This window comes from Diabrotica undecimpunctata, chromosome 7, assembly GCF_040954645.1.
Source record: "Diabrotica undecimpunctata isolate CICGRU chromosome 7, icDiaUnde3, whole genome shotgun sequence".
Taxonomy (NCBI): Eukaryota; Metazoa; Arthropoda; class Insecta; order Coleoptera; family Chrysomelidae; genus Diabrotica; species Diabrotica undecimpunctata.
The window spans coordinates 31,997,775-32,025,161 of NC_092809.1; the positions used below are offsets into that span (position 1 = coordinate 31,997,775).

General features: G+C 32.9%; 2 protein-coding genes and 1 long non-coding RNA gene across 3 annotated transcripts in view; 1 reads left to right on the forward strand and 2 right to left on the reverse strand.

The window, feature by feature from the left end:
- Hmt-1 (ABC transporter ATP-binding protein/permease Hmt-1) overlaps window positions 1-4,271 on the forward strand; it is a 70,117-nt gene extending 65,846 nt beyond the window's left edge. Inside the window, exons 12-13 of the mRNA XM_072537003.1 lie at window positions 1,045-1,300; window positions 3,899-4,271. Of these exons, the coding sequence (XP_072393104.1) occupies window positions 1,045-1,300; window positions 3,899-4,135 (493 nt within the window). The 3' untranslated portion in view covers window positions 4,136-4,271. The remainder of the gene's footprint in view (window positions 1-1,044; window positions 1,301-3,898) is intronic.
- Window positions 4,272-12,785: 8,514 nt separating this feature from the next.
- Window positions 12,786-27,387, reverse strand: part of LOC140445147 (uncharacterized) — a 55,106-nt gene continuing 40,504 nt past the window's right edge. The window contains exon 2 of the mRNA XM_072537005.1: window positions 12,786-14,801. Coding sequence (XP_072393106.1) covers window positions 13,741-14,801 — 1,061 coding nt within the window. The 3' untranslated portion in view covers window positions 12,786-13,740. The remainder of the gene's footprint in view (window positions 14,802-27,387) is intronic.
- On the reverse strand, window positions 14,862-27,225 carry LOC140445148 (uncharacterized). The gene is made up of 2 exons (XR_011951372.1): window positions 26,879-27,225; window positions 14,862-15,131 (listed from the first exon to the last, which is right to left on the reverse strand). It is a non-coding gene; the product is annotated as an uncharacterized lncRNA (long non-coding RNA).

The window sequence follows — 27,387 nt, forward strand, 5'->3', positions numbered from 1 at the left end:
TTCATAGCGACTTTTTTTGTAACACAAACAATACAGGCAACGGTTAAAGGTAGGTAAATGACATAAAAGGAAAGACGATGGGGAATACTACAACTACCGTCCTACCATTTCGGATTCACACAACACTGAAAAGGGCAGTTTAGCTTTTCCGTTTGGTACGTTTGAAAAATTCCCGTAAAATTGATCTAATAGTTGGATTTCGACTACCTCAATAGAGAATAGAAGCAACGTTCTGCGGCACGATGATTTTTTGTTGGGAGATGGCTTGAAGCTTGAAGAATCATCAAATCCAGAAGGATTTGATGATTCTTTTATAAATAAGAAATTTGTTTTCTAATGATACTTACTTTGGACTTTCTACCGATTTGCTAGTAAATATCTTTTACTTTTAAATGTTTATGTTAGAAGTCTTCCGTTTCGTTGAAATTTTGAGGTCGAACAATACAGATCAGAAATTTGGCCAATACTTTTCTCCGAATTCTCCAATATCAGCTGAAAATCGGAAAAGTGAAAATCGTGGTAAAAACATCTAAATTTCACTAATAAACAATGGTCCGCATTTTGTTGACAGACTAGTTCCTATTTGGTCTCCATACAGACTGAATAATATAAAGAGTTTAGCGAGAGTATACATCAATTGCATGGCTAGAAGCAGTTCATGTAGTCCATAGCTATTGTGGTGGTGCAGTTATGGTATGGTGTAGAGTGATATAGTGTTGGAGGAAGAACTGATATCGTTTTACTTCAAACTTTATTATTGCATTTGCATATCTTATCGATATTCTCGAGTTTTGCTTGTGTATTAATTTTTGTTGTTAGCCAAAAAATTCTTCTAATTCATATTAAGATTTTTTATTTACAGATGAAATAAGCTGCAGTAGACTGAAACGTAATTGACTACCTAATTTTGGAATGCCCAAACCCAAAAGTTTTCAGTACAACATAAACTTTGTTTGATATTTTCGAATTATCTCTAGACATTGTTGACGTGTGACATATTATAAATGCCAAACGCAATTTCTTAGTAGCTTTTTCACGTTTTAGATACAATATACAATATGGTAGACTGACAGCAACAGCGACTGATGTGATAGAAGCCGCTAGAGGTGCTGACATACACGAAAGAATTCTTACCTTTCCGGAAGCTTATGAAACCAAGGTTGGAGAGAGAGGGCTAAGACTAAGTGGTGGTGAGAAGCAGAGAGTAGCAATAGCTAGAACGCTATTGAAAGCGCCAAACATAATCTTACTCGATGAAGCTACCAGTGCCTTAGATACCCAAACGGAAAGAAATATACAAGTAAGTGAACTCAATATAATATCGAATCAGTATTTTGCTAAGAAGTTAAAAACGAAATTATTACATTCATAGCTTTCTTTGTGACCAGTGGATATTCATTGAAGAGGGATATTCAAAATGATGCAACATCTACAATAACTTTGATTTTCTTCAGTTTTGACTGAGCTTCTGCTTCTTCAACTAGTCTACTGTACTTTAGTTAAAGTTTACGGTTGTTTTTATATCTATCAGTTCACCCTCTTTATCAGTAATAAACAAGGCCGTGTCATAAGTCGACTCGATGTATGGATTTCGCATCCAGTCCATTGATGACGTATCGAGGGAGGGAAAATACTTTTTGATATTGTCATTCAGCTTACTAAGATTTTTCAAAAAAAGGTCTGACAGATTTGGTTCTACATTGCAATTGTTTGTTAACTGAAACATGACCCACGTGGCTTGATTGTTAACTTTCTTATCCACAGTAAAAGTTTTTGCTGGAAGCAACTGATTTTATCAGTAGAGGTGAGGATGTTTTCTTTCTTCCCCTGCATGCCCTTATTTAAAACATACAATTTCCCAAAAGTATCTGCCAAAAACGCAACTTTGGTGCACCAGGTGTCATCTATAAGGAAATCGGCATATTCAGACTGTTCACAAGTAAAAAATACTAACAGCTTTTTATTCATAGAATTTTTGCAGGAAACCTCCACTGGATAACCATCTTACTTCTGTATGCAACAATAGCTGCGTTTGCTCAGAATTCATAGCAGAACACAAACTGTTAAATAATATCGCTTTTAAAGGCCTACTTTTGATATAGTTCACTATTTTCACATTTTGCAAAACGGCATTTAGTTCAGACATCAATGACTTAGCAACAAGTGCTTCTCTGTGTAAAAACAATGTGTGAAAATAATATCTGGATTTTTCTTTTGGACATAAGCCAGAAACCCTGTTAACTATCCTACCATCGCAGGGCAACCGTCTGTGTAAACGCTCAAACAAGACAGCCAAGACAAACCAGCAGTGATAAAATAACTGTTCACTAATTGAAAAATGTCTAGTCCTGTTGTATTTTCAGGGAGGTCTTTACAAAATAAAAACTGTTCAATTACGTTAGATTCGCAGATAAAACTGACGAGACCAATAACCTCTGGTTTCCCAGTTATATCTGTGGATTCGTCCACTTAAAGCGCCAAAAAATCAGCTGTTTTGAGTTATTCATTTACTTGGGTCTCAACATCCTTCGACATGTCCTCGAATCGTCTTTTAATCGGATTATTAGATTCACATTCACCAAACATAATTTTAACAATTTCACAGCTGCTGGTGAAATTGCCGTCTCGGCAGTTGTATGAGATTTCATATTTTTTGCAATCAACTCAGCCAGTGTAACTGGCTTCTTGTGCTTTATCCATTATATAAGTTTTTTTTAACTTACTCGGCACCATGGCTTCGTTGGACAGGTTTGCCACATATAAAGCATCGAGGTTTAGGCTGCTTACCACCAGATGACGTGAAACCGAACGATAAATAGTTTTCATGGTGCTGACGAACAATTCCCTTTACACAATCACTATTGGCAATCTGTTAGCGTTTCGCAGGTATACACTCCGAAATGTTTTCATCATCAGTCAGATTTGTTTTTGCGAGGTTAGGTCCAAGAAATTTTGACATTGTAAAAATAAAAATATCTTAACATAATTTTAATTCTGTTATGTGTTGTATCGAGTTCAAGGTCAACAATGGTGTTGGAAGGCTCGATGTTATATTGCCATAGATGTTTACGTCTACGACGATTAAGTTGTTTAATCGATGATGGTAACCATCGATGTTTTTTCAACAATGCTCATCTCTAGATGTGAGTGCCAAACGCCACAAGCGGTGATATGTTGAACTAACGCACGTCTGCATACGATACTGCTGCTACCGCATTCTGTTTGTCGAGTATTGAACTATTGAAACAGCAGATAAGCCCAGAACAGAAGTTTTAACCAATGCAAAATAGTCGGTAAAAGTTATCATCACGGCGAATTAAAAAAGTAAATACTAATAAAAAAGACAGTAAAATTTTGCAGCACACCTACAGGGACTTCAGGGTACACCAGTGTGCCGCGGCACACACAATTTTTGAAATACTAACCCTGTGCTGGCGGTTGCAACCTCTAACATAGGAGAAATTGCAAGAATTATTTTTGCATAAAAATCGGTCTACCTCGATAAAATTGACCGATTTTTGCATTTTTGTTAAAATATTGCCAATAGTTTTAGGGGGTACGAATTTTCGTTTAGTTAAGTTGCTTTAAGATATTTTAAATAGTAAAGTAAATAAAAATAATAAATTTAATTCTTGAAATACTGAGCAAATAATTAATTGTGTTATGACTTATTCTTTCTTAGATTTTAGGGAGGATTAGGGAAACCAATTACAATTTAATTATAATTAGAATTATAATTAAACAGTTTTGACAATCATTTAAAAACTATGTCTATAACACGTTGTTGCTTTATATATAGATGTCGAAGTACTTAAATGCTTTTAGCAATTTAATTTGATTCTGTAAAAACTGCAGTAGTACTGTTCATTTTTTAATTAAAAATTTTGCATTGTTTTAGGAATCCCTGAATAGAATGTGTGCAAACAAAACCACGATAATAGTAGCACATAGGCTCTCCACCATTATTCATGCAGATGAGATATTAGTTTTACAAGAAGGAGAAATAGTGGAGAGGGGAAAACACGACCACTTGATAGGCCAAGAAGGAATATACGCAAACATGTGGCGACAGCAATTGGAGAATAAAGATAAAGAGCCTTTGGAAAATAGCTCGGATAGTGCTAAATCTAAATAGCCATAGCGCAGCTCGAGAATAGCTAAATTGTGGTACTGAATTGAAATATTCTATTTAATTATAAGTAAAATAGATAAACTATGGTATTAGAAAACAATCTTGTTTTTTATTTAATAAATAAATAAAATAAATAGAATGCATATTTATTTGGCCTCAAACCTTTGATTCCGAGTTAATAATTTTTAGTACTGCTAATTTATCCAGAAAATATGGTAAAATTAAATATAATGTATATATATATATATATATATATATATATATATATATATATATATATATATATATATATATATATATGTTTTGGATGGGTTTCAGTCAACAAAAGGGGCTATTATGTAACTATTTTTTATCTCGAACTTTCAATTGTGTTTACAATTATTTTCAAGAGCTGCTAAAACATACAAAATATCTCACAAAGTGGAACTAGAAAAAAAAATTATATTAACCCACCAAATAAAATTAGTTTTGTTAATAAATTGCTGCTAAACGTATTTCAAAATATTTAAAATAAAATATGAAGTTAAGTGGCGGCCACAACGACGCACATCACATCGCACCGCACCTAGCCTTGACCAAAGCCTCGCTGAAGCAAAGTAAATACAAGCATTGCCGTAAATGCGCGTGGCCACAACGACGCACCGCTCCTTCCTTCGCACATCGCAAGGTACAGAAACAGAAACATACAATTCGTATTAATTCTTATTATTTTCCCAATAAAACGTTCCGGAGATGGAGTTGAAGAAGATGATAATGAACACTCGTAAGGTATAAAAGTACGGGAATTTTTCCTACACAAAAAGATGAAACCTCAACATTGTCGCCAGAAGGCCGTGATGATGAGGGTGAGACGCCAAATATGGATGAAGTTGCGAGCGGGAATGAATCGCAAACTACAGCAGATTTTTCAAGAGAAGTGTCACCTGCACACTCATCTTCATTCGCGCCGTATACAAAAAAATCAAAGACCCAAAAGATGTCGAAAAGAAATGATCCGATTGCAGATGCTTAAAAGCAGAACAGGAAAAAATAAATTACCTAAAAAGAAAGGAAGAAAATAGATCAAAGACAAATATAGAAGATGAAGTTTCGTATTACAGTATTGCAATTATTAGATAACGAAATTCCGTCAACTACACAACCTACTGGCCCACAAAATACTGCTCAGGCAAATGTTTATCACGACAGTCAATCGCCATCTGTAATGTCACCAATTAGTTCACTTGCAAGGCCCATTTATCATGACAACTCTCGTAGATTAAGCAGCATCCCTCAAAATACACAATACGTCTCCATAATGCCTCAGAATATTTTACAGCCCATCCGTCATGAAAATTCCAAAAGTCTTGAATTAAACATCAGTACAGAATCTGGTCAATCCATGAGGGTTTCTGAAGGCGATATGCGAACTTATCATCAAGCTCCGTCAGAAAACCTGCATTTTCAGCGCTCAAGTATGCCAAATGTTTTTGATGACATGCACCTTTCACACTATTTTGTATTACATTTTTTTCAATAAAATATTAGTGATATTTATTTTTCCTTCAATTTTGTTTAGAATATAATCAAACGTATTCGTACTCATTCTCATGTATTCAAAAAAGCATTGAGAATCTTTTCTAAGGTCTTTGTAAAGGTGGTGAAATTCGCCATAGTAAATTCGCTTCTTATTTAGAGGATGCACCGCTATTTTTGTTTGTTCTCTGCATAAACACCATGTCTTAAAATTAGAATTTAAAACAATGCTTTCTTCGTCCGATGAAGAGGACGACGACGACATGATTAAAGAAACAGAATAAATGTGCGGTGCACAGTGCGTCAATCCGGCCACGAATGTGCAAAGCAAAGGCTAACTAGGTGCGGTGTATTGTGCTGTGCGTTGTACTATGCGATGTGCGGTGCGCCGTTGTGGCCGACCCCTAAGAATTTTTTCTATGGGACTGTCCGATGTGACAGCGAAAGCCGGGTATGAGGTTATGTTACATTAGTTGAACGAGCATCCTTTAATTTATAATTTAGTTGTCGCTAGGAGGTAAGATAGTACTTTAAATAAGTTCAAAAGGTCTAATTTGTTTGAATCGCGTAACTCTATATTCAATGAGTGGTGAACGAGGGTGTGATTGAAATAGTAAATAATCCCGAAGAGAATAATTGCGTGCATTATTTGCCTCACAAGCCCGTTATGAAAAATAATAGTGAACCACAAAAATTATGTCAGTCTTTGCCGCATCATCTCATGAACGAGGTCGTCCTTCTTTGAATCAATGTTTGGAGGTATGGCCTAATCTTATTAGGCCCTACCTTTAAAGTTATTTCTTTTGATCTATATTCAGACAACAAAAGGTAGGTCTAGGTAAGTTATGTCGGATATTAGAAAGGCTTTTCTTCAAATTTCTGTACATTCAAAGGAACAGGACTCAAGATTTTTTCAGGTTCCTATGGGTGAACGATGAAGGAAAGGAATTCGTATTTCGACACAAGAGGGTTGTTTTTATAGTCAATTGTAGTCCATTTCTTCTTGTGCTACTTCTGAGTTTCATTTAACACATGCGCTGTAGAAATGTTTTAATGATAATCCGTACTCTAAAAACAAAATTGAAAAGCTTATGACTGGAAAAAGAAAAAAGCCAGTTTCCTCACTATTGAATATGACGTCCGATAACCCTCATAGAAGCACACATCAAAGTAATTTTTGAAGTAATACTTCTATACGCGCGCTCCACGTTGGAAATTTGTACGGGAGTGAATCGGTGAAATCATTACATATGTAAGATAATGAGTACGAGAGAGACAGAAGATATACTTTCTCTCTCTTCCTCTCTCGAGAATAAAAATGTTCCTTTTGTATATATATTTAATATTATATATATATATATGTAATATATATATATATATATATATATATATATATATATATATATATATATATATAATATTTATTAATACTATTATTTATGTGATATGTTTTGTATTAGTTATTAAATGTTCATAATTATTTTAGTCTTTTGTATTTCTAAATAATAATCTCAATAAATCACTGTATGACCTAGAACTGTCAATTTTGAAATCCGTTTGTGTCATGTCTAATTGGCAAATATTTTACGTGTTTGGTTCATACGCTGGTGGATGTGAGTTCGAATCCAAATACGAATTGCCTTTTTTATTTTTGAAATATTTAAAAACCCCACGTTAATTTTATTAAATATATGTAATATACGCAAAAATGCTAATTTTAAAATAAAATGAAAATTTACAACATAATCCGAGTTGTTGGTTTTTGAAGTTATACTTCTATAGGCGCGTTCGACTTTGGAAATTTGCACGGGAGTGAATCGGAAATTTGCACAGGAGTAACAAGCCTCGTTAGGCATGTTAAATTATAAATTAAAACTTGTAAATATCTCAAAAAAGTTCAAATGTGTACTTATATACACAACAAACAACAATTAAATATTGTATTTGTCAATGTCCAGTTGTATCAACAAACAATATTTTTTTTTATTAATATTGTTATCATGGTAAATTAAACATGCGTAAGTAAGTTATATATATATTGTCATTTTTAAATACTTATGAATATTGCATTTTAATTTGTATTGTATTTTTATATTAATAACAAAATTAACAATGAATTTTACTGCAGAGTACGTGTAAAAAAATTTTTTTTAATTCAATTCCTTTTACACATATGAAAATAAAAATATATATTTTCATCAAAATATTGATTCAATCCTTTATTTACTTACTATACTCCTATTACAGGTCAAATGTTTATATACAGCAAACGATGCACCATATACCTGTATACCTAATTCTTTTTCTCTTTCTGCTCTTATCTATAGCATTACATATGTAATGATTGTGCAGATTGACTCCCATATAAATTTGTAACGACGAACGCGTGTATAGAAGTATAACTTCTACCGGCAGTCCGACTGGACGGCCACACCCGTTTTTTTTATAAACAAATTTTAGTGAAGAAATCGATAAAGCCAAAATATTTATATTACAGCTAGTGAACAAGGCGTTCGGTGCAGATACGAAACGAATTTCCTCGCTAAACGCGTTTATCGATCAATTTGGACTTATACGTTTAAAAACTCGCGTTACTACGAGACTTGACACGGAAGATTTTCGTCTGCCTATCTTACCTCCGGGAACATTTTATAGTGCATAAGCTAATTTTAAGCCTACATAAAAGCTCGTGTCATGTAGGCACACAAGGACTACTTAGTTTGCTCCGCGAAAAATATTGGACTTTAGCGGGTAGACGGATTGTGCGGTCCATTTAAAAAGAATGTGGTGTGTGCACGAGACAATAAGGGAAATCGTTCAAAGTAAAAACGCCTTCGTTGCCGGCCGATAGAGTTCGGGATGCTACAGCTTTTGAAATTTCCGGAGTGGACCTCTTTACTTGAAATCGGGCGAGAAAGCATGGGTTTGTTTGTTTACTTGTGCAGTTCATCTGGAACTCGTTACATCGTTGTGAACAAATGCATTTTTTCAAGCCTCGCTTTGTTGCAAGGCGAGGACGCCCGAGAATTGTTTATAGTGACAATGGAACAAACTTTACGGGATTCGAGAATGAGCTTAAGTAGTTGGACTGGAATACTATCGCGGAATATAGTTCTACACAACGTAGTAAGTGGCGTTTCAACCCCCCTAAAGCTGCATGGTGGGATGGATTTTGGGAGTGATTAGTAGGTATTGTAAAAGGACTTTTGCGAAAAGTTTTAGGTCGAGCGTCTCTCAATTATAAAGACTTATTGACATTATTGTGTAATTGTAAGAGTATAGTCAACTCGCATCCGTTGACGTATCTTTCGGATGATCTTACTGAGTTAACCCCAAGTATGTTTTTACATGAACAAGTCAGTTACGAGTTGCCGAATTGTGGATTGCTAGAGGAGAATTCTCTCACACGCAAAATACGACGTTTACAAGAATTGAGAAATCATTGAAGTTATTTAAAGGTATTGAACTTATAACTGGTAGGGATGTCAGGTGCGGTTAGTTCGTCTTGTGACTGCACAAGGCCATTACAAAGACTTTGCCTGGTGGAAGTTGTCAAGGCAGTTATTACTGGCGAAAATGTCCAAGGTAATATTCTACCCTGTGGAAGTGAGGCGGTTACAGCGAGATTACCTCAAGAGAAAGTTTGTCGACTCCAATAATAACACTTATAGGCAGCGATTCGTGTTTTTTGGACAATAGCTTGTTACTATTCGAATCCCAGAAAACCAACGATTACCATGAGAAAAGATTCGATGGTTGGTTTTCAAAGATTCTACCAAACCCTGAAACAAATTCTGTCGTTGTTATGAACAACGCGTCATACTACAGTCGACGGTTGGAGACAACACCAACAACTGCCTGGCGAAAAGATGGCATCATCAACTGTGTGTGTGTGTGTGTGTGAAAAATGGCACGGAAACAAGTCCATCAGTCACAGAATGTTTTATTTATGTTTAAAGATTTTTTTGTTCTTGTTTGTTACTTTTTTTAGATATATGTATAAATCACTGAAGTTATACTGATTTATATTTCTACTTTTACATCTTTAATAAAATTTATTAGCAATTCTAAGGTTTCTCTATTATCATTTGACAAAATGTGTGATAGACTTAACGGAAACAAATATTTCATTTCAATAAAAGTTTGAATTATTTTATTAGATTTTCTAAATATTTGTGGCATCCAAAGAAAACATGGTTAAGATGTCCGTAAGAACTTATATCACAACTGCAGGATGGTGTCGATAATATGCCAAGCTTAAATAAATGCGACGGGAATCAACCATGATTCGTTTTTAACCGAAATACACTTGCCGAGAATTTGGTAGTAACTGTGTGTCGAGTAATTGAATATGTATTGGGGTGGGAGTGATAAAGTGGGGTGTATCTGGAAATACGTATTTTGCGAGTTTTCAACAATATTCTCCCATTGCTGTTCCCATTTCAGCCTTATTTTATTTTTTATTGAGTTAATTATATCCCTTATTGTATAAATATTGCAAAATATTCCATTCTTAACTGCTTCCTTAACTAGAGTATCAGCTTTTTCATTCTATGGTATACCTACATGGCCCCTCACCCAAATAAACGTTATATTTAAATTTGCAATCATGTTTTTTAAACAACATAACATACGACATTTCACTCCTTCAAATTTTGTATTTTATATAGAGTCTAATACAGATTTAGAATGGCTGTCTCAAAAAATATACCATTCGATGACATCTTGAAAGTACAACTATTAAATCTCGCGAGGATACATATACCAGAATTTAATAAATATGCTGTCCATTGTGATCTGAACCCTATGAAGTTTATATGGGCTCAAATAAAAAACAAATAGCAAGAGAAAACAAGAGTTTTAAAATTGAGGAGGTGAGCGTGTTAGCTACTGTCATACAAAACGTCACACCTGAATCTTTGAAAAACTGTATAAGACATGCTATAAAAGAAGATAGAATGTGGGATTTAGACAAAAGAGTGGATATTTCGGTAGAACCATTAATTGGGCCATGTTAAGCAAAAAACAACCAAAAAAAAAGAAAATTAACTTTTTATATTTTTCTAAAAATTTAATTTTCCGACATATTTTTTTAAACTATAAGTTCACTAATCAATAGTTTAGGTGTAAAGTAATTTTATCATTGTAGTATCAAAATTATCCTAATAATTTTTTACGAAAAACATACTGAATGTTGTTTTTTTTTGCGGTTCAAAAATTACCGAAAAAACTTTACGTTTTTTAATGTTTTATTTATGAACTTAAAAATTTTAAGAATAATTATAAAGTTTTAATAGTATATTTGTTATATTGATTCAGGTTACAAATTTTATTATTTATTAATGTCAAAATCAAGATCTTGAGTGTTAAAACCATCTACATCCTCGATTATTTTGTTACTGCCTTTAAGATTAGTGGAGAACTCCAAAGAATCAGATGGAATTAGGTGGATCATCTCATTAAGGCTCTGTAACTTTGGTTAAGCTATGTGTTTACCTTGTGCTCGTAGTGGTACCAAAACGTCGTAAACAGTTCCAATGGCGTATGGTCTTCCTTGAATATTCTTTTTAATGTTAACTTTTTAAAAAATATTTGTAAATTTATTTTTAACAAATAAATAAAAGGGCTCGTCTTTATCTAATTTAATACTTCTAATTTTGCACATTAAAGTTTCACAGATTTCTTCATAAATTCACAAAAAATCTTTTAATATTTCAGGATGAACTAATAGTAGTACACGGTAAAAACATAATCATGCAACATTCCAGGAACCATAATCGGTATAGAAATATCAAGCCAACTTTGTTCGAAAGTGAAATACAATATATTCAGTCACATAACAATCCAGATGGGTTGGGTGTTTTATACGAAATTTTAAGTGAACTATTATTTCACTTAAGAGACAACTTAAGTGAAACAATTATTGGAGAAGCATTTTTCATGGTTTAATATTTAGGATGGCTTGGCACACTTTTAAATCGGTATGTGACATTATCTTGTTTTCCTCATAAATGTGGGTTGGTTGCTTTTTGCTTAACATGGCCCAATTATCAATGTAAATAGTAGTGATTGCGATGGCTCTTCATCATCCGACGAGTTGCCTTTCTTACGATGATTAATATTTTGATTTCTTGTGGAGGTCGAACTACTTTATCAAGATTACTTTCATATATATAAGTAGGTTTATTTTGTTAACTTATTTTTCAAAATAAAATTCATTTTGTCTAACTCCAATATACTTTCCTTTTTTTTTAATTAAGTTTTAAAATTCACTGAAATAGTGTGAACAATACGCTACTGAATGCAATTTATGGCAACGTTGATCTACTATTCCTTCCTATGGGTCCTAAGAACACGACGTTGTCATTTATGACTTTAACACAGAATATTATCGTACTTTTAGATGTTTTCTATATATAAATATAATATTATACATATTGATCCTATTAAATACATTTTATTAGATTCCTCAACGAATACAAAACGATCATTAATCTATGATAATTTTGCTGCTTGTAAATGATTAAAATATAAATTGCTACAATATCTATCATCACAAACTAGCAACGACAACGACGTCGTCGCTTTACCGCATTCACATTTCAGAGAATCTACTGCCTACAAATCTGATTTCCAACTATAGTAAGAGAAAAAGAAATGGAGATGAAGCCGAAGTGAAAAGACGCCTAGAATGCCAATAAAAATAAGAAGTGGGGATCAGTCAGATACATAACTATACGTTTTGCATATGGCCGAATATGCAAAAGATATGAATTAAGTAAATTGGGAACTGCAAGAAATAAGGAATTGACAAAAAGAATATAAGGTTTGCGTTCTTGTATGTTGTTTCAGATTGTAACCGTTTCAAAATTTATTATAATAATTGCTAGTAAATTAATGTTGCTCCCGCCATCTATCCGCCGAGTTCATTTGAATTACCTCAAGGACGCTACTGCAGTTCCTAACAGCTCCGACTGTTGCCTCAAATTTGGAGCGTTCGTAAATTCCGCGCCCCCTTCTCTCTTTAAACGGCCAACAAACAGGACGAAATTCTGTTGAGTGGTCTCTTTGACGCATTAAGCCGAAAAACTCTTTTTCCCTTATATATATTTTTTAAGAAATATTTATTTTAGACCCTTACGGAAGCCCTAATAGTTGTCAGAATTATGTTTATTGGCTCGAGGTTATCTAAATAGCTATGCATTTATGGTATGTGTTCTGAAACCAATAATTCGAAGAATATCCCGTTTGCTTAGCCGCCCAATCCTATATATTTTTATGGTGGATATTATGTTTCTGCTGCTATACATTCAACGTTTCTGCCAGCCTGAGTACCTAGAGGGTAAAAAAAATTATATCCTTTCTACACGCCACACAAGCATTTGGATAATTTAGATCGTACCCATTTTATATTGTTTTGATTGAACAGTAAAGATTATCTATGAACTAAATAACAGTGAAGTGATTTATTATTGATCTTTTAATTACAATAAATATCTACATTCTACCTAATATATAAACGTATTTTTTTATGTGAGCGAATTTCGAAATTTGGGATAAAGTATGTTATTTTCATATATTTCTCATTCATAATCTAATGCCAAGATATAAAATCTTTGTTTTCTTACGATATGCCTTTAAGTTAAGTTTCGTATAAGCACTTCTCACGTGTAATTTAATACCGTAAACACGAACTGTTTATTTCTTTTCTGGGATGACGTAACTTTTTTACGTAGAATCTTTTAATAACTTTTTTTCCTTATAAAATAATCAAGGTTAACTTTGTTTTAAATTTTTCATTTTATTTCTTTGTCTGAGCTCGTTTTCTTACGAGGATAAACTATTAAGGAATGGCGCCCTTTAATTTTAAAAATATATAATATAAACAGCTATATGGTTTTTGAAGGAACAGCACCCAAACTATCCGTCACGAGCAGAAAGGTCTAGATTGTTTGTGTACTTAAATAAATAGTCTGTTTATGTTACAAAATAATAGGCTGCGTCAAATTATTTAAAAGAAATTTGGTCCAGTATGTAATCTCATATGAAGTTTCATATTAAGTACTTGGCAAGAAAACGGCTTAAAACAAATTTTACACTTTTTCTTCAGTATGCACTCTCAAATGAGTTTTTAAAGAACATTTGTAAGAAAACTGTTTAAAACAAATTTCACACTTATAAGGATTTTCGCCAGTGTGCACTCTGGAATGTGTTTTTAATAGACTCGCTTGATTAAATTGCTTAAAACAAACTTCACACTTGTAAGGTTTTTCGCCAGTGTGCACTCTCGAATGTGTTGTCAAATTACTTGCTCTACTAAATTGCTTAAAACAAATTTCACACTTGTAAGATTTTTCTCCAGTGTGCACTCTCAAATGCCTTTTCAAATCATATTCTTGAGTAAACCGCTTAAAACAAATTTCGCACTTGTAAGGTTTTTCGCCAGTGTGCACTCTCGAATGTGTTGTCAAATGACTTGCTCTACTAAATTGCTTAAAACAAATTTCACACTTGTAAGATTTTTCTCCAGTGTGCACTCTCAAATGCCTTTTCAAATCATATTCTCGAGTAAACCGCATAAAACAAATTTCACACTCGTAAGGTTTTTCGCCAGTGTGCACTCTCGAATGTGTTGTCAAATGACTTGCTCTACTAAATTGCTTAAAACAAATTTCACACTTGTAAGAGCTTGTGTGCACTCCCAAATGTGTTTTCAAATAACATGCATGACTAAATTGCTTAAAGCAAACTTCACACTTGTAAGGTTTTTCGCCAGTGTGCACTGTCAAATGTGTTTTCAAATTACCTGCTTGACTAAATTGCTTAAAACAAATGTCACACTTGTAAGATTTTTCTCCAGTATGCACTCTCAAATGTGTTTCCAAATAACACGCATGACTAAATTCCTTAAAACAAATTTCACACTTATAAGGTTTGTCTCCAGTGTGCACTCTCAAATGTGTTTTCAAATGACTTGCTTGACTAAATTGCTTAAAACAAATTTCACATTTGTAAGGTCTTTGCCCAGTTGCAACTTTCATATCGTTATTTAATATTTTTACTTCAGAGTGTTGACTCATATAATTTCCTTCGTAAGATGAATCTTCAATAAGTGTGGCCATAATTTCCATTTTGTGTTCGTCTTGGAGATAACCTAAAATACAAACCAACTATAATATAAATATTTGAGTATAAGGGAAAATGAATTTAACAATCAAATTAAAAAATAATATAATTTAAGACAGCAGAAGTAGTAAATGATATAAATATGTTTGTTATTAATTTTTTTACATGAGACAAACGTGGAAGCCTGCAGTCCAGAATCTATTTCATTAAACCACTAACAAGTTGCTTGGTAAATTTTAAAGTTATGACAGCTGAGCTTCATTTTAAAATATATTTTGGTTGCATTTAGTGATGGAGTCACTTTTACTGTTTAAAGATCCATACAAAGTAGCAAACATTCCTTTTTTAGTGGCAATTCCTACGGCAGGCAACATGTTATTAACTGTAAGGATTTCACAATACCTCAAATGTCTTAATCAATTACTACAGTAAACTACTTAAAGTAAATTTCACATTGGATATAGTTGTTCTCCACCATAAACTCTCAAGTGTGTTTTCAAATTTGATCGGGTCAACCATAATATTTTAATTTATTAGATCAATTTCATAAGGAGACTTTAAGCAAAAGTTCAGCTATTCTCCAAAAGTCAATTATTTGATATGAAAGTTGTATAAAGGACTAAAATCTCATTTTGTTGTCGTCCTATCTCTAAATAGGAGGAAGACAAAAAAAATTGAGTGGAGTGACTGTAAATGGCAATTGATTAGATCCCCTGTCACACGTTGACAGGCAAAATCACTAGTTTATATTCAAAATCATTTATTGATGTCATTTTGCCAATAGCCTAACACATGTCAAAATAAAAGCAGAACAATAGTTCTATTAAAAAATCTTAAATTCTAATTACATAAAAATACATATCAAATTGAGTTAAAATAGTTTAAAATTGAAATTTAAGATATTCCTCACTACTATAAAATACATTTTTTATTAAAATTTCCTTAATTTTATTTTTAAACTTTTGTTTTGGGTTTTGGGAAGATCCTTTATATTATCAGGCAATTTGTTATAAAATTTAATTGCCCAATACCCTGATCCAGTTTGACACCTCTTTAGCCTCCAGTAGGCTGAACAAGATTACATCTGCGTAGTGTTATGATCGTGCACCTCTTCATGGGTCCCAAAGTACCCCCTGCTTCCCTTAACAAACATAAGGTTCTCATATATATATATATATATATATATATATATATATATATATATATATATATATATATATATATATATATATATCACCAAGAAATTAACGCACCACTTTGAAATATTAAAATATTTTATTAGCGTTAATAAAAATTTCCATTGTAATGTTATATTTTGCAAGCCCCTTGTATATGCTATTCGTACACTCTATATTTATTGACTGTGTTTTATCGCTATAGTTTTTTTTTGCAACAAAACAAAAAGAAGCAAAAAATGTACTTATTCTATAAATATACTAATTTCCAAGTGTTCAACGAATTTTATTCGGCTACTGTTTAATTGTTAATTATTGTTAATTGTGTTTATTGGGGAGCGTCAATCACGTAATTTATCCCAAGATGAATGTGCCCAGGCAGTGATACTGTCGGAAGAAGGTTGGAGTTACCGGAGAATTGGTTGTCGGTTTAATATGTGCCACATATCCGTCTCACGGGTGTTAGAAAGATTCCTCGAAACAGGGGATCCTACACGCAGACCAGGGCAAGGACGAAACCGGGTAACTACCCCTATTCAAGATCGATTTTTAAGAATTTCTGCTCTTCGACAACGTTTTGTAATACATCGAAGTCTACAAATTCAGCTTGAAGACGTGCATGCTATACAAATTAGTACTGCAACTGTTCGCCAGTCACTTAGGGAATACAACTTAACACCTAGGATTGCCGTCCGGGGTCCTCTATTAACTGCAGAGCATCGAAGGGGGAGACTACATTTTGTCAGAGAACACGTTAATTGGTTAGAGGCTGACTGGCAACGAGTGCTATTTACTGATGAATCCAGATTTTGTTTGTACAATAACGACAGACGTGTTCGTGTGTTGCGACCACCCATCGAACGATATGCTCAGTGTAACTTCTCACACACCAGATTTTTGGTGGAGGATCCGTTATGATGTGGAGTGGTATTTTTTTGACTGCACCTACGGACCTAGTGGTCATAGAAAATGAAACTGTTACAGCTGAAATGTACATATTGGAGATCCTGGAGCAATATCTATTACTATTCGCTCCTTATATCGGTGAAAATTTCTTACTAATGCAAGATAATGCCAGACCTCATGCTGCACATATCGTCAGAAATTATCTAGAAGAGGTAGAAATTAATACTATGGAATGGCCAGCACATAGTCCGGATTTAAATCCGATTGAAAATCTCTGGGATATCCTTGGCAGGCGATTAAGAGCGACACCGATCCAACCAAACAACTTACAGGAAGTGGGAGAGAGGCTGATCCAGATTTGGAGAGAACTAGACCAAAATGAAATACGGCAATTGATTTTAAGTATGGGCCAACGATGTGAGGCTGTTATACGTACTAAAGGTGGAAACACTCGTTATTAAGACTTTTTTCATATTTTAGTTTACTTTTGTTATCACTATTTTTTTAGAATTTTCCTTTTTATTTTTTTTCTCCTGTACTTCAACATGTTCTGATGATTAGACAAATTGTTATACTTACTAATAAAATGTAGAGTAAATCTGGTGAAGTTTTATTTTTTTACTCTTTGCCTGTTTACAAATAAAATTGAATTATTGAAGTGGTGCGTTAATTTCTTGGAGAAGTGTATATATACAAGGAGGGTACAGTAAGAATTCCCAGAGTTTCATAGGTCAATATGCAATCGTCCCTAAACCCAAGACCTGCAAGAACTCTTATAGCCTTACATTGCAAACCAAAGACTCTCAGTATTCCCCCATAATAAGCTGTTCGTATTCTTCCTGATGCTAGATTTCTGAGCACATATAAGTTATATATATATATATATATATATATATATATATATATATATATATATATATGTATATATATATATATATATATTATATATATATATATATATATATATATATATATATATATATATATTTAACGTGAAATAATTTTTACTTGTTTCCATCTTATTTATTGTTAACGAACGTGCTCAAATATATTTTAAATTTTAACAAGCATTTTATTAAATGTACAGTTACATCAGCAATAATGTTATTTTAATATTCAATTTTATTTATGTGTATAATATTTTAATTTCTGTAAGTATTGTAAATCTAAGTGTACGTCTGTGTTTTGAAATGTTTGTTTTTTACAGTTACTCCCGATGAAACTATTAAATAAATGGCGAAATATTGAGTTTTAGAAAAAACAAAGATTTTTATTTAATATAGACCACATACCCGATATTTCCAACATATTTATATATATATATATATATATATATATATATATATATATATATATATATATATATATATATATATATATATATATATATATATACCTATATATTGAAAAAAAGTCTGGAAACACCTAAGTACACACCTTAAATGGATGGTCCCACTTGGTATTTATATAATGACTAAAAGATAGCAGTAGTAATAATGCGTTCAAGATCCAGAAACATGCTCAAGCAGAGCTGCACAAATACATGACATGGGTCATTCTATAGTTTTGCGTGTATTACATAGGAATTCAGTTAAAGCCTACAAAATCCAGTTCTTGCAAGAATTAAATGAAGATGACTAGGACCTTAGATTACATTTAGTGAGGTAATGAATGAATACAATTAAAAATTGCAACAAAACATTACTTACACTGTGTGGTAATGTAAATCGCCAGCATTTCCTGGAAGATAGATTGGTAGATTAGGTAGTATTGAATGGCCTCCTAGTTCAACTGATTTAAATCCTAAAGATTATTTTTATTGGGGATACTTGAAAAGTAGAATTTATAAAAGTAAGCCAAAAAGTGTTGCAGAGCTAAGGCAAAGAATTATCAATGAATCCATATTAATTTCTAGAGAAATGTAATAAGACATTCTAGATTTGTTTAGGATACTGTTAACAACATAGGACATTTTGAACACTTGATTAGGTAGGTATTAATTTAGCAGTGTCGTAAACTTATTATTATTATGTTCAAATTTAGTTGTACCTAGTTTGTATAAAAAAATGATTGAGACAATTAAAAGTTTTTGTTGAAGAAGGCTTTTGTTTTATATTTTTTAAGATGTTCATGACTACATAAAATCGAAAATATTGTATACAGTTGAACTGGTATTGAAGTGGAGATTTCAATAAAGGTACAATGTATAAGGTGTACTTAAAAACCAAAATGACTAATTATATCAGAAAAATGGTAAATCTGACAAACTTGCATATATCATTGCAAAATAGGTGTATACCTGTTTTTGTATAATGTGAACCATCAATTTAAGAGATAATTAGGCGTTGCCAGACTTTTGATCCACTCTGTACATCTGTACCTCAGAATAAAAGTGTATTAAGTCCAATTTTAAGCAAAACGGGATTATCAATGAAATTGACTTAGAATTAAGTCCTCTTTCATATGGTACTAAGATCTAAGCCCAATCTCGAATAATAACAGATAGCTAATTTTAAACGATATTAAGTCCTTGTGTCTCCCGGGAGAAAAGGATATCAAATTTAATTGTACAGTCTTTAGTTTGGTATTTTTAGTAATGACAGTATTAAGTCCAAGTTTATTTTTAAGTTGAAATTAAGTTCATGCTTTCCTCTCACATTAATGCGAAACACTGTGTTAAGTCCCTAAGTTCCAACAAGCGGCCAAGGGAAAAACGATAAGAACAGCGAAAAGTTAACCAGTGCGGGTAGAGGTGATAGCACTGATGACTGTATTAATGTTTTCTCACTGTCCAACTGTTTGCACATGTTTACCGACGATTTCTGACTAATAGTTTGAATTTGACTGTTTGTAGGAACAGACGTTAGTTCAAATAGTTAAGTTTTCAGAGTAGTTTTTAACGTGATTTCAGTATATTTTCGTTTTAAAAATGAAAAAAGATGAGCAGATCACAGAGAATTATTTCATTAGTGAATAAAAATGAATATAAAAAAAACGGGTGTGGCAGTCCAGTGGGACTGCCGGTAGAAGTTATACTTCTATACACGCGTTCGCCGTTAAAAATTTATATAGAAGTCAATCTGTACAATCATTACATATGTAATGCTATAGGTAAGAGAGAGCAGAAAGAGAAAAATAATTAGTTATATAGGTATAATGTGCATCGTCTGCTGTATATAAACATTTGACCTGTAATAGGAGTATAGTAAATGAAGGATTGTATCAATATTTTAATGAAAATATATATTTTTATTTTTATATATGTATAAAAGGAGTTGAATGCAAAAAAAAATTACACATACTCTGCTGTAAAATTCATTGTTTATTTTGTTATTAATATAAAAATTACAATACAATAAATACACTGCAACATAATTCAATATAATAATACAATATAAATTAAAATGTAATATTCATAAGTATTTAAAACTGCCAATAGCCAATATACATTTAACTTACTTTACGAAGATAAAAATAAAAAACCAACAACTCGGATTATGTTGTAAATTTTCACTTTATTTTAAAATTTATGTTTTTTGCGTATATTCATCATCATCATAAGTGGCTCGACAATCCGTTGTGGATCTTGGCCTGCTCACAAAGAAGTCGCCACTCCTGTCGATTCCTGGCAACTTCCCTCCATCTTCTAACCCCTAGAATCTGTAGGTCTTCTTCCACATCATCAATCCATCTCATTCGTGGTCGTCCTCTGCTTCTTGTGCCCTCTGGTTGTGAAAATGTTAATCTCTTCGTGTATTCGTGATCTGACATCCTAGCAATGTGTCCAGCCCATCTAAGTCTCTGCACTTTAACGAATTTCACAATATCTGGATCGGTGTATAACTGATACAGTTCAAAGTTGTATCTTCGACGCCATAGCCCATTTTCATTTACGGCCCCAAAAATCTTTCTAAGAATTTTTCTCTCAAAAATACCAAGAAGTCTTTTATCATTTTGAGATAAGATCCACGTTTCAGCCCCATATATCAAAACTGGTCTTATTAAGGTCCTGTATATATTAAGCTTTAGTGCACGTTTTATATTTTTATTTTTTAAATGTCTCCGGAGGCCGTGAACAGTTCTGTTTGCTATTGCTATGCGTCTTTTTATTTCGTCGCTTGTCGTGTTTGTTGCGTTTACTAGCGATCCAAGATATGTAAATTCTTTGACTTGCTCAAAGGTATGGTTGTTAATTTGAATTATTTCTTGGATATTTCGAGGGTTTTTAGAAACCAACATATATTTGGTTTTTTCCTCGTTTACCACAAGTCCTAATTCACTTGCTGCGTCCGCAAGCCTTGTAAAACACTGCACCATGTCTCTCATACTTCTGCCCACTATAACTATATCGTCAGCGAATGCGAGAATTTGCGTCGATCTATTAAAAATAGTTCCATTCATTCTAATATTTAATTGTCTGATTGCCTTTTCCAAGGCAATATTAAAGAGCAGACACGCCAACGCGTCCCCCTGTCTTAGACCATTATTAATGTCAAAGAACGTAGAGTTTTCTCCTTCAATTCTAACGCATGAGCTTACGTTTTGCATTGTTAGGTGGGTCAACTTAACTAACTTAGGTGGGATCCCAAAGTCTATCATTGCATTATATAATGCAGTTCTTTTCACACTGTCATAGGCTGCTTTGAAGTCAACGAAGAGATGGTGTGTTTCTATGTTATATTCTAGTGACTTTTCTAGAATCTGCCTATGTGCTTGAATTTGATGTGTAGTTGACTTTCCACCAGTAAATCCGCATTGATATTGACCAACAATATCCTTTGTAAAATGTTTAAGTCTTTCAGATAATACATTGCCGAAGATCTTATACGCAGATGCTAACAGAGTAATGCCTCTATAGTTCTTACACTCCAGTTGATCCCCCTTTTTATGCAATGGACATATTATTCCCTTCAGCCACTCTTCTGGTACCCGTTCATTCTGCCATATAAGTACTATTAGTTTATGTATTGCTGCAAAAAGTTGATCACCACCTTTTTTATACATTTCCGAACAGATGTCATCGATTCCTGGGGCTTTATTGTCTTTGAGTTTTAGGATCGCATCTGACACTTCTCTTCTTGTTGGGTCTTCACTGTGTAGTTGACGTTGTATATTTTGTTCATTTTCTATATTGTACTCTCCTTCAATATCGTTTATATTTAGATGTTCGCTGAAATGTTGTGCCCATCTGTTAAGAACTGAGTTTTTATCATGTAGAATTTCACCGTTAGTGTCTTTACAAATTTTTAATCGTGGTTTAAATTCTCGACGGCTAATATTTAAGGATTTGTAGTATTTCCTCGTTTCATTTTTATCGAATAAACTTTGTATCTCACTGAGAGTGTTCTGTTCGTATTCCCTCTTCTTACGTCGATGGATACGTTTTTCCTCTCTTCTAAGACGTCTATACTCTTCTTTTTTTCTCCGTGTACAACCTGCGTCAATGGTTTTTTGATATGCTGCGTTCTTTCTATTTGTGGCCATTTCGCACTCATGATCAAACCAATGATTTCTTTTTTCTGATTTTTACCAGTACGTCGTCTACGTATCTCCACCAATATAAAAACTGTTTGAATATGGGATGTTTTGAAATCTTTGTCTCTAGATGATCCATAAAAATATCTGATAGCAATGGGCTTAGAGGATTGCCCATTATAAGTCCTGCACTGTTATGTTTCACAGGAACTAACAGGCAACTCGACCAATTTTTATCGTATATTAATTCTCTTCATAGTCATATTGAATTTACAATAGAAACAGAACAAAATCAATCCATAAATTTTTTAGATTTAAAAATTACCAGACTTAAAAACAAACATGACTTTTCCATATTTCATAAACCTATCCATACTGACACGACTATTCACAATTCATCATCCCATCCCACACAACATAAACTGGCAGCCTATCATAGTATGTTACATAGATTAACAGCAATTCCTATGTCAAAATACAATTTTGAGACAGAATTAAATATCATTAAGCAAATAGCAGTAAACAATGGATACAACGAACATACAATTAATAAAATGTTAAATCAGAAACTACACAAGAAAGCCCTGAACTTAGTATTTCCACCACCAGAGAGAAAACCCAGTACCTTCTGCTCGATTACATATACAGGCAAAATATCAACAAAAATAGCCAAACACATAAAAAAGAAAGGAATAACACCAGCTTTCAGAACAAATAACAACCTAGGCAAATATATTAAAAACAACAAGAGCCAACATAAAAAACAATTACACAGTGGTGTGTATAAACTTAAATGTGGCGACTGTCCAAAAACTTACATTGGTCAAACAGGTAGAAATTTTAATAAACGAATAGCAGAACATAAAAGTACTTTCAATAATAGAAAAACAGATTCTACATACGCACTTCACCTTCTAGATCATAATCATTCTTTTAATGACGAATTTAAAATTCTCCACATTCAAAATAAAGGCCTTAAGCTATCTTTGTTAGAATCTATGGAAATCAACAAATTAAAAAACACAGATATAATTCTGAATGACCAGCTTGAGACAAACAGTTCTCCCCTCCTCAACCTATTTCATTAGAGACTATAAAGTGTAAACCCATGCCAAAAACAGATCACTTGAGAAAGGCAATCAGCCGAAACAGCTGTAGTGATAAGAATTTAAAATAAATTTTGTGGAAGTTTTGAAAACAAAGTTTTCAGTGTTTTATTGTTACACATATATATATATATATATATATATATATATATATATATATATATATATATATATATATTATATATATATTATATATATATATATATATATATACATATATATATTATATATATATATTATATATATATATATATATATATAATATTAAATTATATATACAAAAGGAACATTTTTATACTCGAGAGAGGAAGAGAGCTTAGCTTCACACAAAATGAAAAACAATTAATGGAAGGAAAGAGTAACACTTATAAGGGGGAAACAGAATTTTAAGAAGACACTGACGATAGTACAGCAGATCCCAACTATGACAGCGAGAGCGATGGTTCTGCAGACTCCGATAAAATTAATGAGACAATAAATGCACAAATGAACAAATAGGTAGGAAAAGCCAAAGACAAATAGAGAATTGGAAAATAAGTAAACAACACAAAAAAGTTATTGCCGGACTAGCATTCGAAAAAAGCAATATATTTTAGACTACAAAACTTTTTCACTACAAACAACTTATTTAGTAGTTCACAGCATGGTTTTCTCGCAGGGAGATCTATTGAGACAGCTACCTATGATTTTATATCAAAAATTTTAGAAAAACTGGAGGCAAAGATGAAAACACTAGGTGCTTTTTTGGACCTATCTAAGGCTTTCGGTAGCCCAGATCATGTTCTTTTATTACAAACATTACATCTTTATGGAATACAGGAACTGGCATTAAAATGGATAAAATCATTTCTCACAAATAGGTCGCAAAAGGTATGCCTGGAGAAAAGGGGATGTAAGGTTTACTCTGATCCTATCAATTTAAAATTAGGCATACCACAGGGGAGTGTCCTGGGGCCTTTTCTCTTTTTGGTCTACATAAACGACCTTCCAAATGCGGTGGTTAGTAGTTCCTCAAACCCTGTAAATTTCGCTGATGACTCAAATGTGCTTTTCTGGGAAAAAACTTTAGAAACACTCCTCACAGTGGCAGAGCAAATTCTAAGCAAGGCTGAACAGTGGTTCAGTGGAAATCGGTTGTTGCTTAATACTGATAAGACAGTTTTTGTCTACTTTAGAACCAGCCAGTCACAGAGCAGTTTCCAGATACAATTAATTTCCTATCACAAAACACAGAACCTGCTAGATCAGTTAAATTTCTTGGTATTCATGTTGACCAGAATCTGAATTGGGGGGAACAAATACAAAATACGACAAAAAAACTGAATAGAGCCTGCTACTTATTAAGGGTGTTAAAGAGCTATCTAGACCAGGGGATTTTACTATCAGTATATTATGCAGACTTTTATTCTATTATGCGATATGGGGTAATCTTCTGGGGTGCTGCAGTAGATAGCTCAACTGTCTTTATAGTCAAAAAAAAGGCAGTCCGTGTGATCTTAGGATTGAAGGCGAGAGAATCCTGTAGAAGCTGATTCAAATCACTCAATATGCTCACTTTCTCAGCCATCTATATATTTGAATGTATTATGTTCCCTTTAGAAATTTTTCTTTGTATTGTCACCTGCTTCCCAATCATGAATATAATACAAGAAGCCTTAATTTGAATTTGCCACTTCACAGATTGTCTATAACAGAGAGAAGTCCTTTGTATGCATGTGTTAAATTTTATAATAGTCTACCATCTGACATTCAACAGGAAACACACTATAGAGCTTTTAAAAGAAAGGTTTTTCAACACCTAGTTGACATTGAGCCCTACACTGTGGCGGAGTACCTAGCCTATCCTTCTCCTTGATCAGCATATTTAATTTGTTATGTTAATATATTTTAAATGTGTGATGTCAATATATATATTTTTTTTATTCTGTAATGAATAATGTGACGTTATTTGCTCAATTATGTTTAAAAATTTATGCAAATAAAAATTTACTCTACTCTACTAGAACACACATCCAAGATGAAACTTATCCCTGAAAAATTAGTAAAACCACCTTGTAGTTTGGTGTGCCGATTAAAATGCAATGAAAAAATTTCTGAGCAAGAAAGAACAAATAATATAAATGCTGCTTTTTGGGATGCATCCAAAGACATAAACCGTAAACGTCAGTTTATATCAGCATATATCCAATTATTACAAACGTTTAGAAAAAGATGTAGAACTGATGCAAGAAAGAATTCTAGAGCTCATACATGACAGTATTATTTTAGCAAAAATAATTCCATGGTATGTGTGTGCAAAATATTTTTTGTTAACACTCTGCATATTTCACAAACTTTTGTGACCACATCTTTGGAGAAAAAACAAGCATGGGGTATAATTGCTGTGGATAAAAGGGGGAAGCATGAAAACCATGTTAAGATACCTGAAATTGTGAAACAAGAAGTTCGTGACCATATTATGAAATTCCCTGTTGAACAATGACATTATTCAAGAGAGAGATCAAGCAGAAAATACCTTTGAAGTCACCTTACTATTGTAAAGTAAGGTGACTTCCGCAAAAATGTATAGACTTTATAAAGCACAGTGTGTAGAAAAAACTACACATAAAAATCTGATTGCCAAAGGATGGTTATATATTTACATTTTTAACACACGAGTTCAATTACTCCTTCAAGTCTCCAGATAATGATACTTGCGATCAATGTGACTCATTTTTAGTGAAGCTAAAGAAGCAAAAAGAAGATACTCTTTAAAGAAAGAAGATAAAATATGCACAAAACAACAAAATTCTACAACAATTATGATATGCGTCTATGTAAAAAAATGCCTCCCAACAACAGTGTTAACCAACGGGCAAAGATTTTACTCTTTAATACTTTGGACATATAATTACACAATGTATGATGCCACGAATAATGTCTCGAGTCCAAATCAGGACATGGTGCAAATGAAATGGCATCAGGATAGTGGGCATTATCGCATGTTAAGTAAACCTCACCAAAAAGAAATTATTATATGGTCTGATAACTGTCCATCTCAAAATCAAAAACATTGTTATGGTTATGGCTTATTTTTATATATTTATTAAAAAAAATCCAATGTTGAAAACCATTACACATAAATTCTTATTGCATGGTCATACTTACTTAGAAGTTGATGGTTGCCATTCATTAACACATTGCGTGCCACGCGTATATTGGAAAAATACCCCATACGGACATTCGTGTCGAGGCCTTTTACACAAAAGTGTGCGTCAATGATATATTCCCGACATGGCCTGAATGGAAACATCACTGTCGGGCAGTCTGACGTGGCATGTAATATGTTAATAGAACGCGAAATTCAGATCCGATATTTTGGACTTAAATACACTTTTATTCTGGGGTACAGATATATATTATGTAGTATGAAAGATGGGAAAAGCATAGGTATATTGCATTACCTCCTTTGATTTTTCGTTTTCCTTTAAAACGAGTAAGTTTATTTCCATCTTGTTCTATTTCAGTCTGTATGGGAAATTCCTTGAAAGCTGAACGATCAAAAGTATCATCATTACTTTCTAGATTGGATTCTTCCTTAATTTCACCTTTAAATCGATCCAAAAGAGCATCATCCAATTCAATATTCTCTATTTTTACTTCGCAGGTCTCATCACTGATTTCTTGTTTTATTGCTTCCATTTGGTGGTTAAACTTTAAACTTAATAATATTAAATTTGTTTGTATTTTACATAATCCAAAAATGTTCCACAACCCACAGCCACAACGACAACACAATCTGACAGCAGGGACAGCCCATCGAGCAAAAAGACAAAAGAGGGAATGTAAAGGTAGTGGGGGCAAAAATATTGTTAGACAGGAAGTGCCATCTTGAGAGGCCAAATTAAACAAGGAAAGAGAGTCTTTCCTTGTTTAAGAAATCAAATTTAGTTGGGTTATGTTATTATTTGTC